The sequence below is a fragment of the Ipomoea nil genome, unplaced genomic scaffold (assembly GCF_001879475.1).
Source record: "Ipomoea nil cultivar Tokyo-kokei standard unplaced genomic scaffold, Asagao_1.1 scaffold1361, whole genome shotgun sequence".
NCBI lineage: Eukaryota > Viridiplantae > Streptophyta > Magnoliopsida > Solanales > Convolvulaceae > Ipomoea > Ipomoea nil.
Window position 1 is genome coordinate 1,988,585 of NW_017617789.1, and position 12,679 is coordinate 2,001,263.

Sequence of the window (12,679 nt, forward strand, 5' to 3'; positions counted from 1 at the left end):
TTCTGCAGTGGATTCAAATGTAACAGTGCGGTCTGGAAATGCAACCGAAATCTTAAAAAACCGACGATGGACCATGAAATTACATATATTTCATCAAAAATTCAGTCAACAAACGGTCAAAAATACGGAGGACCAAATCGTGTTAAAATTACAAAGTTAAGAATTTAATTGGTTAAAATTAAAAGTCGAGTACCAATTTGTGAATTTAGCTATAATCAAGGGACCATTTTAGGTATTTACTCAAAAAAAAAAATGAATGGGGGAGAGCCGAGGGGTTTGAATAAGCGCGTGCATCACGAGGAGCGTGGGAATTAAAACTCAAATACACGAGTAACTCCTTTACCTGCTCTGCTTCTCTCTCTCTCTCTTCTTACAGAGAAAGAGACTTGGGAACTGCGCAGCGCTGTAGGCACGCAGGCAGCTACTTCCTCACTCCACTCTCCACCTCTTCTTCACCCCTTCTCCTCCGGTAACGTTAGGGTTTCATCTTATCTTCTTCTTATTCCATTTCTTGGACCGTGTGGTGGGAGTTTTCGTTCACATTTTCATTTTTTTTTTTTCTGGGAAAGTTTTCAGCTGCCATTTTCGAGTGTAAAAGCTCTCGACTTTAACTCTACTGAGATCTTTCCGGTAGGCCCGTCTTGCTTTCTGGTTAAATAAACGTTAACAACGTGATTCTTTTTTGTTGTTTTTTGGCGGTTCTGTGATAAGTACTGTGCTTGTAGTTGAAGGCAGCATGGATTTGTTCTGTGGGTTGGGTTGGGTCGGTTTTTTAGGAGATAAGGACTTGTTGTTACAATGTGGGTTTGTGTTTAGGCTTCAAAGGTTTAGTCTTTGTGGCTTTGGGTTTTACTAGGCTGAGTGCATATATCTGTAGCAGAGGCACCTGTAGAGTTTGGTATTTCCTTCCTTAGATCTGTGTATTTAAGCCCAAAAGGATGAAAATGAGATATAACTCCAAACTAGAGCTGGATTTGTTTTTATTTAAAAAATGTATAATACCCAAAATGAGTTTTCTTCTTGAAAACTATAATAGAAATATGAAAGGTGTATCCTAAGGTCTTATTTCTGTGCTGGATTTGCTCTCTTCTTGCACCCTCTTGATATATTGCTGTTACAGTTGTTTTGGGTGGTTTGGTTGTTCAAGTGTTTTTGGTCTTATTTCAAGAGAAAAAAAGGGGGAAGAAATAAAAAGGTTCAGTTTGTAGTAAGAAAGATCTATGTTAAGGAATCTCTTTTATACACTGATATCATAAAGTATGGGTAGCAAGATTATTAATGGGGCAACCTTGAAATGTAAGGTTAAGGTTGGTTATAGTTATCATTATACTTTTTTCCAAGTAATGTTGTCCCAAAGTGTTGTGCACTGTAGGCTGAGAAGTGAAAAGTAAGAAAAAGAAAAAACAGATAAATGGGTTACATAATGATATACTCTATTTAGTATTCCTTTTGCTTTCTCTTTGCATATTTTTTTTGTCTGTTTCTTCCTCATGCTGTTGTAGGCTTGGTTAGTGGGTGTGGAGGTGGTTTCTATGGAGTTTCCTTGAAGCAATATTGTAGTTTGTTTGTTTGTTTAGTATGGTTTCCATTATGTATGTGGATTAAAGCGTGTACGACCCTCATTACCTATTTCGTTGTCTTGTATGCAAGTTTGTGTCTTTCATATAGTTCTCCGTATTATAATAAGTAGCCTAAGACAAGGTTTCCTGTGAACTATTTCAGTTGCAGTGCTACAGGTCGACTTTTGAAACAAACGCTTCCTTCCCGACTTTTTCTTTCGGAGTAGATTAAATATGCAAACACCAAAAGCAAGGTACTTGTATTGTTTGGACTATGCCCTTAGCTTTGTTGCGTTTCCTTAAGTTTTTTACTTGCTTCTTGACTTGCTAAAATTGTGTGAATTGAATTGGTTAGTGACTGTTTAGGTTCGCTTAAATTACTTTGTTAAGTAGCTTAAGAATGTGTATTTGATGCTTCAGAACTACTACTTCTGTGGAGGTGCCACAAAGGACATCTCCTGCTACACCTAGGACAGCTCGGAAGCTGAGAACTGGCACGGATTCTGATTCTGTCTCGTCTCCAAATCCAGCAAGCCGGACGCCAAAGGATAGGAGTCCAAAAGTTGTTGATCGTCGATCCCCACGAAGTCCCGCAACTGAGGTAGTCAAATGCTGTGTTAGCTTTGATTCATTACATGTCTGACAGACTCGCCTTTGAAGTTTAATTTTTGTCGACTATCCTACAATGTTTGTGTATGTTGTTCTTTTAAAAACTGTTGTCTAGATGTACATGTGCTCTAAGGTTATTGGAAATGTCTTGCCTTTTAAAAGTTATACACTACTGTCAATTGTCAAATCATTCTTGATTCTTGTACAAAGAATCACGGTTCACTTTCAGCCCTTTAACATCAATGGCTCATTGCTGTCTTCTGGTGTTACTTCGTTTTCGTTGCTGTCTTTTGGTATCACTTCGTTTTAACAAGTTGGCATTTTCCATATAAGCGTTTTATAGGATTCTTGTAATGATGCTCCTTGCCCATAATTCTTTATTTTGTGAAATCCAGAAGAAACGTCCTGCCAAAGTGAGCGAGTTAGAGGCTCGGGTTGCTCAACTCGTGGAAGAATTGAAGACGGCGAAGGACCAGTTAACCTCTTCCGAAGCCCTGAAAAAGAAGGCTAATCTTGAGATGGAAGAGACTAAGAAGCAGCTTGCAGCCATGTCGGAGAAGGTCGAGGAGTCTCAGAAGCAGCTGCTCGAGCTTTCAGATTCAGAGGATGCTCGAGTCCAAGAGTTGCGCAAGATCTCACAGGATCGTGACCGAGCCTGGCAATCCGAACTCGAGGCTGTCCAGAAACAGCACGAATTAGACACGACTGCCATGGCTTCCGCCCAGAGTGAAATCCAGAAGCTTAAAATTCAGCTTGAAAGGGTTGCTGAATCTGAAGCCGCCCAAGCTAGGCGTGCTGAATCAGCACATAACGAGATTCAGGGCTTAAGAATCGAACTTGCAGAAACGCTTTCACTGATCGAGAAGCTGAAAAGCCAGTTAAATGATTGTAAAGTTTCTGAAGCTCAAGCGCTGGAAGAATTCAGTAAAGCTCAAATGCAACTGGAAGTAGCGAGAATGACCGAGGAGACACTTCGTCTCGATTGTCTTAAAGTCACGGGAGCATGCCAATCCATGGCAATGGAATTGGAGCAATCAAAGAACCGAGTGAGTTCTCTCGAGGAGCTTGTTGGAAAACTGCAGTCTGATCTGGGAAAAACCCGAATCAGTCAAGTTGATTCTCTGGAAGTCAACGAGGAAGAAGCTAGTGGTCTCAAAACCGAGCTCAACACTTTGGAAGCTGAGGCAAATCAACTAAGAGCTGCACTGGAAGAGGCCGAGAGAAGGAACCAGGAAGAATACATTCAGAGCACGTTGCAGATCAGGAGTGCCTATGAACTAATGGAGCGCACAAAATCCGAATCGTTTCAGAAGGAGACAGAACTGGAGGCAAAGCTAAAGATGGCAAGAGCTGATGTTGAAGCTCTTCAGGAAAAACTGATGGAAAAGGAGGCTAAATTGCAGAGCATTTCAAATGAGAACGAGCGAATGGGAGTGAGTAACTTGAATTTGCAAATTGATTCCCAACTGGCGAATGGGAGAGAATCTGAACTGGAAGCTGAATTGAAAAAATCCGGGTCTCTTTTAGCAGATTTAGAGGCTAATTTGTCAGCCAAAGAAACCGAGTTGCAAACTATTACTCAGGAGAACGAAACTCTGAAGTCTGAAATCAAGAAGAGGGACGAAGAGGGTAGCAAAGTGAACGAGGAGTCTGCTGCTTTACTAGAAACCGCAAAAGCTGCAGAACGAGAAGCCCTGATGAAGCTCGGGTATCTAACAGAGGAAGCCGATAAAAGCAGCAGAAAGGCAGCACGCGTTACTGAGCAGCTCGATGCAGCACAGGCTGCAAATTCTGAACTGGAAACCGAGCTGAGAAAGCTGAAAGTGCAGTCTGATCAGTGGAGGAAAGCTGCCGAGGCAGCAGCAGCCATGCTCACAACTGGTAACAACGGGAAATTTGTCGGGAGGACAGGCTCAATGGACTACCACACCATTGGCGGGAAGCTAGGCTCTCCGTTCTCTGAAGACATGGAAGATGACTCCCCCAAGAAGAAGAACAATGGCAGCGTGCTAAAGAAGATCGGTGTGCTGTTGAAAAAGGGCCAGAAATAGACGAAACCCATTGCAGGTAGCCATAAAATCTCTCGATTTACAGTCCATTTGAAACGACTTCTTCCATTTTGCGTCTATAACCAGTCTGTTTTGATGTCCATTCTCTTAACAGGTGGTTCTTTCTGGAATAAACATATTAGCAGACTTTTGTATAGCTATTATTATGATTATGATGTGGGCATTGTAGCAGCAGATAGTTGGAGGTGTAGCAATTGTTCCCTGCATTTTTATGTGTTTATTATGTTAATTGGCCAACACTTTGGTCTGCCCTGTATCATCACTACTGTATTTTAACAATCTCAAGTAATTTGATGCTCCTATGACTGCTCTGTGAATTTTAAGTCTCTGTAGTTTTATAAATCTATACATGTAACTGGAATTATGTGAACTATCGATTGAAGCCTGTTATGATGGCAATTTTTTTTTCCGAGTGACGAGGAAAATCATCAGTCACTGTCTGAAGGTGTGTACTGGGTAAATTTAGCCTTGCTATTCTAGCCTGTAAAGGACCACAAGGAGGTGAACCTATTTAGGTTGTCTATAGTTGACAGACTCAAACTGAAAATGTTAATAAGTTGTTCCTAGTGGGAGTCGAACTTGTAAGTTTGTTGTTATCAAGTCAACAATTCGATCAATTTATTAAAATTGTCTTTTTTTTTTTTTTGGAGTTACAACATCTAGTATCTAGACTTCTAAACTTGTAGTTGCATTATATCGAGCACATAGGCTTTAAAAAAAAATAAAAAAAATTATCGAGCACATAGTACTGCATACATGCATTAATTTATTAAAAAATCTAACTCTTTAAAAAAAAAACAATTGGGTATCTGCTGCTAGCCTAGTGGCTACTACTGTTCCAGCATATATATATATATATATATATATATATATATATATATATATATATATATATATATATAAAAGAAAGAGTAGTTATACGGAACCATTCTACTCATATTTTTCACATCCAGATTTAAGTTTTACCCACCTTTCACTATTATCACCATCTTCACTATTGTCATCATAGTCACTATCGTCACTGCTATCATCGTCATCATCACCATCACCGCTATCATCGTCGTCGTCACCGCTATCATCGTCGTCATCGTCACCACTATCATCATCGTCGTCGTCACCACTATCATCGTCGTCGCCGTCGCTATAGTCATTGCTATCATCATTAGCATTATCATCAACAATGAATTCATAATAGTCGTCGTCGTCGTCATCGTCATCATCATCATCATCATCATCATCATCATCAATGGATTCATCAAAGATCCATTCAAGAAAGAGGTTGATCAAAGAGTAAAGGAAAATCAGGATAAGCTGAGAAGCTGTAATGAAACCCATAAACTTGAATAGGATTCTATAGTTGCCATTTCTGAAATAATATACATAACATAAAGTTGTTGCTTGTAGAAGAATACAATACAACCAAACCAATATAGCAAACTTGGTAAACATGATTAAGAATATCTAAATAGCTTGTAGAATGATAGAATGATGAAAGAAGATTATAGAATGATGAAAAAAATTATAGAATGATGAAGGATTTATATAGTATTAGCTAGTTATTATGTTTAATGGTTATAGTATGATTGGGAAACCATAAGTTAATCTTAAACCAATTAGAATTTTAGTATTTTAGTGTGATAGGCCAACGTTAATCCAATTAGGATTTTAATATGATGGGTATAATCTTTATATAATTTATCTCGTTAATATATATAAATTATATTTTATGATTTTTATTTCTTTGCTAGCCTGAAATATTAATAATTTCAATCCTCTTACCGACCAAACTCTTCTTCATGTGATTTTTTTTATTTGTCTAATATAAGTGCGTTTATAAATATTTAATTTCTTGTCTAGTATAAGACACTAAATTATTATATATTTAATAATTCAAGTATAATATGACTTCAAAAAAGTATAATATGACTTCAAAAAAGTATAATATGACTTTTTTTTTATGGGTGATTAGTTGATAAATCTATATCTATTCTTCCAAAAGGCTGAACCCAAACCCTAAGATAAATCTATATCTATATCTATACTACTGCATGTGTATTTGTTCGTTAATCAGTTCAAATTGTATTTGGGTTCGGGTCTGTATGTCGGAACTATATAAGCCCAAATGGTTGGGCCCGAAGACCATACAGAACAGCCCAAATCCAGAGGATATTACCCCGATTAGGGTTTTATCAGGCAGCTGCTCTTCTTTTCGGCAACCTCTGGAATCCTAGTCTCAACTCTCAAGTCGAAGTTCTCTCCACACAGCAAACATTGGGTATGATTTGAGCTTCACTCCTACTTTTCTAAGCGCCTTGTCGTTCAATTCTTCACTGTTAGATTATGAATGTGAAGCTCTGTAGATTAGTTTTCTTTCGATTCAGCTTTTAGCATTCTGTAATTCGTGTTTCGGATGTTGTATTGTGTTCGAAAGTTGAATTCTTTAGCTCATAGATAGGATAGTTATGTGTAGTAAGGGGTCATTTGCTTTAGGTGATACCCTTCTTTCTGCTAGCGAGGATGCAAGCATTGATTTGTATAGTTGATGTAGGAAGGCTCGAATAATTGCTTGCAATGGTAAATGTTTTTATTGATACTTTTGGATATGAAAGGCAATTAATTTATGTTCTTGGGTGGATTTTCACTTGATGAGTTCAACTATGGTATTATTTCTTGATATGTTTTAACAGGTTAATCTTCTTCTTCTGTTGTTTTTTATTTAGACCTGTAATCTCATGTATAATAGATATATTACCTTGTAAATTTTGTATTTTTTAAGATCAGACCTTATGCAATCTGATTGTAGCTTTTGATTCTCTGCAACTCAAATGCTCTTTCTTTTCTTTGAATAAGCTTATAGGTTGTGAATGTCAAATGATTTTTTTTGTTAAACTGTTGATAGCGTCCCTAATATAATTTTCTATAATCTTTCAGGAAGACACGTGGTATGGGAGCTGGATGCAAGCTGAAGTCCCACCGCAGAAGGCAGTGGTGGTCTGACAAGGCCTGGAAGAATTCAGTAAAGCTCAAATGCAACTGGAAGTAGCGAGAATGACTGAGGAGACACTTCGTCTCGATTGTCTTAAAGTCACGGGAGCATGCCAATCCATGGCAATGGAATTGGAGCAATCAAAGAACCGAGTGTGTTCTCTCGAGGAGCTCGTTGGGAAACTGCAGTCTGATCTGGGAAAAACCCGAATCAGTCAAGTTGATTCTCTGGAAGTCGAAAAAGGAAACAACGAGGAAGAAGCTAGTGGTCTTAAAACCGAGCTCAACACTTTGGAAGCCGAGGCAAATCAACTAAGGGCTGCACTGGAAGAGGCCGAGAGAAGTAATCAAGAAGAATACATTCAGAGCACGTTGCAGATCAGGAGCGCCTATGAACTAATGGAGCGCACAAAATCTGAATCGTTTCAGAAGGAGACAGAACTGGAGGCAAAGCTAAAGATGGCAAGAGCTGATGTTGAAGCTCTTCAGGAAAAACTGATAGAAAAGGAGGCTAAATTGCAGAGCATTTCAAATGAGAACGAGCGAATGGGAGTGAATAACTTGAATTTGCAAATTGATTCCCAACTGGCGAATGGGAGAGAATCTGAACTGGAAGCTGAATTGAAAAAATCCGGGTCTCTTTTAGCAGATTTAGAGGCTAGTTTGTCAGCCAAAGAAACCGAGTTGCAAACTATTACTCAGGAGATCGAAACGCTGAAGTCTGAAATCAAGAAGAGGGACGGGTAGGGGTCTGCTGCTTTACTAGAAACCGCAAAAGCTGCAGAACGAGAAGCCATGATGAAGCTCGGGTATCTAATAGAGGAAGCCGATAAAAGCAGCAGAAAGGCAGCACGCGTCACCGAACAGCTCGATGCAGCACAGGCTGCAAATTCTGAATTGGAAACCGAGTTGAGAAAGCTGAAAGTGCAGTCTGATCAGTGGAGGAAAGCTGCCGAGGCAGCAGCAGCCATGCTCACAACCGGTAACGACGGGAAATTTGTCGGGAGAACGGGCTCAATGGACTACCACACCATTGGCGGGAAGCTAGGCTCCCCGTTCTCTGAAGACATGGAAGACGACTCCCCCAAGAAGAAGAACAACGGCAGTGTGCTAAAGAAGATCGGTGTGCTGTTGAAAAAGGGCCAGAAATAGACAAAACGCATTGCAGGTAGCCATAAAATCTGTTGATTTACAGTCCATTTGAAACGATTTCTTCCATTATGTGTCTATAACCAGTCTGGTTTGATGTCCATTCTTAACAGGTGGTTCTTTCTGGAATAAACATATTAGCAGACTTTTGTATAGCTATGATTATGATTATGATGTGGGCATTGTAGCAGATAGTTGGAGGTGTAGCAATTGTTCCCTGCATTTTTATGTGTTTATTATGTTAATTGGCCAACAGTTTGGTCTGCCCTGTATCATCACTACTGTATTTTAAAAATCTCAAGTAATTTGATGCTATGACATGTGAATTTTAAGTTTCTGTGTAGTTTCATCATTTGGGAAATCTATACATGTAACTGTTATGTGAACAATCGATTGGAGCCTATTATGTATTATGATGGCAAATTTTTTTTTTTTGAGTGACGAGGAAATCTTCCGTCACTGTTCGATGGTGTGAACGGGATAAATTTAGCCTTGCTATTTTGTGAACCTATTTAAGTTGTTTATAGTTGATCGACTCAAACTAAAAATGTTAATAAGTTGTTCCTATTTGGAGTCGAACTTGTAAGTTTGTTGTTATAATTCAACAATTTAATCAATTTATTAAAATTGTCTTCTTTTTTTTTTTTTTTTTTTTTTTTTTTTGGGAGTTACAACATCTAGTATCTAGACTTCTAAACTTGTAGTTGCATTATATCGAGCACATTGGCTTTAAAAAATAATAATAATAATAATAATAATAATAATAATAATAATATCGAGCACATAGTCCTGGATACATGCATTAATTTATTAAAAAATGTAATTCTTAACAAAAAAAATTAAAAACAATTGGGTATTGCTACTACTATTCCAGCGTGTATATATATAAAAGAAAGAGTAGTTATACTATGGAACCATTCTACTCATATTTTCACATCCACTTTTAAGTTTCACCCACCTTTCACTATTATCACAATCTTCACTATTGTCATCATCGTCACTATCGTCACTGCTATCATCGTCATCGTCACCATCACCGCTATCATTGTCATCATCACTATCACAGCTATCATCGTCGTTGTCGTCACCGCTATCATCGTCGTAGTCATCACCACTATCATCGTCGTCGTCACCATCGTCATTGCTATCATCATCGTCATTATCATTAGCATCATCATCATCAATGGATTCATTGTAGATCCATTCAAGAATGAGGTTGAACAAAGAGTAAAGGAGAATCAAGATAAGCTGAGCAGCTGTAATGAAACCCATAAACCTCAATAGGATTCTATAGTTGCCATTTTTGAAATAATATACATAATATAAAGTTGATGCTTGTAGAAGAAGACAATAGAACCAAATCAGCAGAGCAACTTTGGTAAACATGATTAATAAGTATATCTAAATAGCTTGTAGAATGATGAAAGAAGATTATAGAATGATAAAGAAAATTATAGAATGATGAAGGTTTTATATAGTATTAGCTAGTTATTATGTTTAACGATTTTAGTATGATTGGGAAATCATAAATTAATCATAAACCAATTAGAATTTTAGTGCTTTAGTATGATAGACCAACTTTAATCGAATTAGGATTTTAATATGATGGGTATAATATTTATATAATTTATCTCGTTAATATATATAAATTATATTTTATGATTTTTATTTCTTTGCTAGTCTTGGAATATTAGTAGTTCCAATCAGACCAAACTCTTCTTCAAGTGAATTTTTTTATTTGTCTAATATAAGTGCGTTTATTAAATATTTAATTTCTTGTCTAATATAAGACACTAGATTATTTTATATGTGCATTCAAAAAAAAAAGATTATTTTATATGTAATAATTCATGTATTATATGACTTTTTTTTTTCTTTCAAATGGGTGATTAATTAATAAATCTATCTATATCTATACTACTGCGTGTGCAGTGGCGGAGCCACATTACACTTGCAGCCCCCCCCCCCCCCCACGCAGCCCCCCCCCCCCCACCTCCCCCCTCACTAATTTTTTTTTTCTTTATTAGTATTGTAGTTCTTTTTTTGCCCCCTGGGCTCATTAAATATTTGTCATTTTGTCCCCCTCCAAGCAAACTTCTAAGGTGACTTAGTGGATTGCTAATTTGCTATCTAGTTAGTTTTTTAATTTCCAAATGAAATACATTGCAATTGTGCTTATTATAATAATAAATTGTCATTTTGATACCTAAATCTTTAAATTTCTACTACTTTAATCTTTGTCTATTTTTTTTTCGTTTTAATTAATTCAATTGATTTGTCAAAAAATAATAATAATAATAATAATAATAATAATAATACTATGAACATGGGAAGTTTGAGTTGAAATGAAAAAGACACAAAGAATTGATCTTTTCTTTAATAGAAAATTTTTGAAGATTCAACATTTCAAGTAAATCATTTAAAAGTATTGAGCCATTGAATTCAGGAAGACGTTACATTCTAAATTTTAGTAGATTTGTAATATAATGATGTATTTTGGATTATGTTAAATAAATATTAATGTATTTTATTATTCTCTCTCAAATTATGATTCGCCCCCCGCATCAACAAATCCTGGCTCCGCCTCTGTACGTGTGTATTTGTTCGTTAATCGTAACGTCAAATTGTATTTGGGTTCGGGTCTGTAAGTTGGAACTATATAAGCCCAAATGGTTGGGCCCGAAGACCATATGGAACAACCCAAATCTGTGTGAATCATAAACTAGAATGGTGTGTCTCGGGAAAGTGGATACGAAAAGTTACTGTATGGGATTTTAGATATCAGAGGAGGAAAACCGACTTCCGGGAGGCCGACTTTGCTTTGCTTGAAATTCGGACTTTGCTATGCTTGAAATTCGGACTTTGCTAGTCCGATTTCAATTTTTTATTTTTTATTTTTATTTATTATTATTATTTTTTGCATTTTTTGTTTGCGGAAAAGAAAAAGACTTTCTTTGATTGTAATTTGGACTCCACTAGTCTGATTACTATATTTTTTTCTTTTACTTTTTTGTTTGCCGAAAGAAATGGAGTAAGGGAATGACGATTAGTATGATTTAACAATAATTAGCTTGTTTTAATTGAAAATAAAGCAGTGATTTAGCAGTAATTAGTAATTACAATATATAGGAAAATTTTGGATAATTATAAATAGAAATAAAGAATTATTTTATTAAAGGGAAAATGACACTTTTTCTCCCTAAGTTATATATTTATAGCATTTGTTCCCCCTCAATTATTTATGTAAGCACATTAGCTCCCTCAATTATTTTAAAAGTGGTGGTTTTTCTCCTAATATATTAAATTGACATTTCTACTTTTAAAGTAAACATTTTATTTATTTTACTTTTCCAACAAATTATTGCGTATATGTAGCGATTACCACGGTTCGGTTCGAACTGAACCAGACACTATAGCAATCGAATTAAAATTTTTTTGTTATGATTCAGATCTAGAACTCAATATTTGGATTTCAATTTATTAAATTTAAGAATAAAAAAAATGGATCATGAACCGTGAATCGGCGGTTCCGGACCCGGTTCGCGATTTTGAACCGTCTTTATTTTAAAATTTTATTTTTTATTTTAAAATAGTCTAAATTCAACAATAAATGTATTTTATTTTTCAGTTCGAAACATGAACATGCCATTCCGGTTCGCGATTTAATAAACTCTAAATATCGCGTTTTGATTATAAATTATAATTGGAATATTTTGGTTTGTTTGCTATAGTATCTGTTTGGTTTGAATCAAATTATAGTAATAATTTGTTGGAGAAGAAAAATAAATGAAATATTTATTTTAAATATTTATTTTAAGAATAAATATGTCCATTTAACATTTCAAGGGGAAAAAAGCCACTTAAATAATTCAGGGGAAAAAAAATACTATAAGTATATAATTCAGGGGGAAAAAATGTCATTTTCTCTTTATTAAATAATCAATTAAATGTCACGGGTGGTACATGGGTAATGTAAAAAGGGGGAAATGGGTTATTAAAAGGAGAGTGTCACCTGTCAGGAGGGAAGGGGTTATTAAAAGCAGGAGAGAGAGAGATTCGGTCTTGGGGAGACCGACTCTTGTTTTCAGAAAGTCGGACTCCCCAAGTTCGGTTTTCCCTTCTTCGTGACCAAATTTTCATGCACGTTATTTTCGTATCCACCCGACAAATTCTGCACCGCCGGCAAATCCACTGGGTCCCATTTTCTTGATTTGTTCTAAGATATTGTACCATTTACGTACTGTTGTATATATACTTCTAATGGAAAACGGCGCTTTTGTCCCCTCAATTATTTTACTTTTGAAAATT

The 12,679-nt window shown here is 36.3% G+C and overlaps 1 protein-coding gene and 1 pseudogene across 8 annotated transcripts; both read left to right on the forward strand.

Moving 5' to 3' along the window:
• The first annotated feature begins 323 nt into the window (after nucleotides 1-323).
• LOC109185918 (interactor of constitutive active ROPs 2, chloroplastic-like) lies at nucleotides 324-4,554 on the forward strand. Of its 8 annotated transcripts, none has more exons than XM_019335904.1 (6): nucleotides 324-469; nucleotides 570-651; nucleotides 1,729-1,813; nucleotides 1,980-2,160; nucleotides 2,564-4,235; nucleotides 4,332-4,554. In XM_019335904.1, the coding sequence occupies exons 3-5, from the start codon at nucleotides 1,794-1,796 to the stop codon at nucleotides 4,217-4,219; spliced, it is 1,857 nt and encodes a 618-aa protein (XP_019191449.1). In that variant the 5' UTR covers nucleotides 324-469; nucleotides 570-651; nucleotides 1,729-1,793; the 3' UTR covers nucleotides 4,220-4,235; nucleotides 4,332-4,554. The 8 variants fall into 8 exon arrangements, with proteins under 8 accessions (XP_019191449.1, XP_019191446.1, XP_019191450.1 ...); XM_019335901.1 differs by having other exon boundaries at nucleotides 570-630; nucleotides 1,723-1,813; XM_019335905.1 differs by having other exon boundaries at nucleotides 577-651.
• A 1,841-nt stretch (nucleotides 4,555-6,395) lies between these two features.
• LOC109185920 lies at nucleotides 6,396-8,708 on the forward strand (annotated as a pseudogene).
• The last annotated feature ends 3,971 nt before the right edge of the window (nucleotides 8,709-12,679 follow it).

Bases quoted from the DNA above. Each gene is read 5' to 3' on its own strand.
- LOC109185918 (XM_019335900.1), top strand. From the start codon at position 1,794: ATGCAAACACCAAAAGCAAG. The intron at 1,814-1,979 runs GTACTTGTATTG...TTGATGCTTCAG, and splicing joins ATGCAAACACCAAAAGCAAG to AACTACTACTTCTGTGGAGG. The intron at 2,161-2,563 runs GTAGTCAAATGC...TGTGAAATCCAG, and splicing joins CACGAAGTCCCGCAACTGAG to AAGAAACGTCCTGCCAAAGT.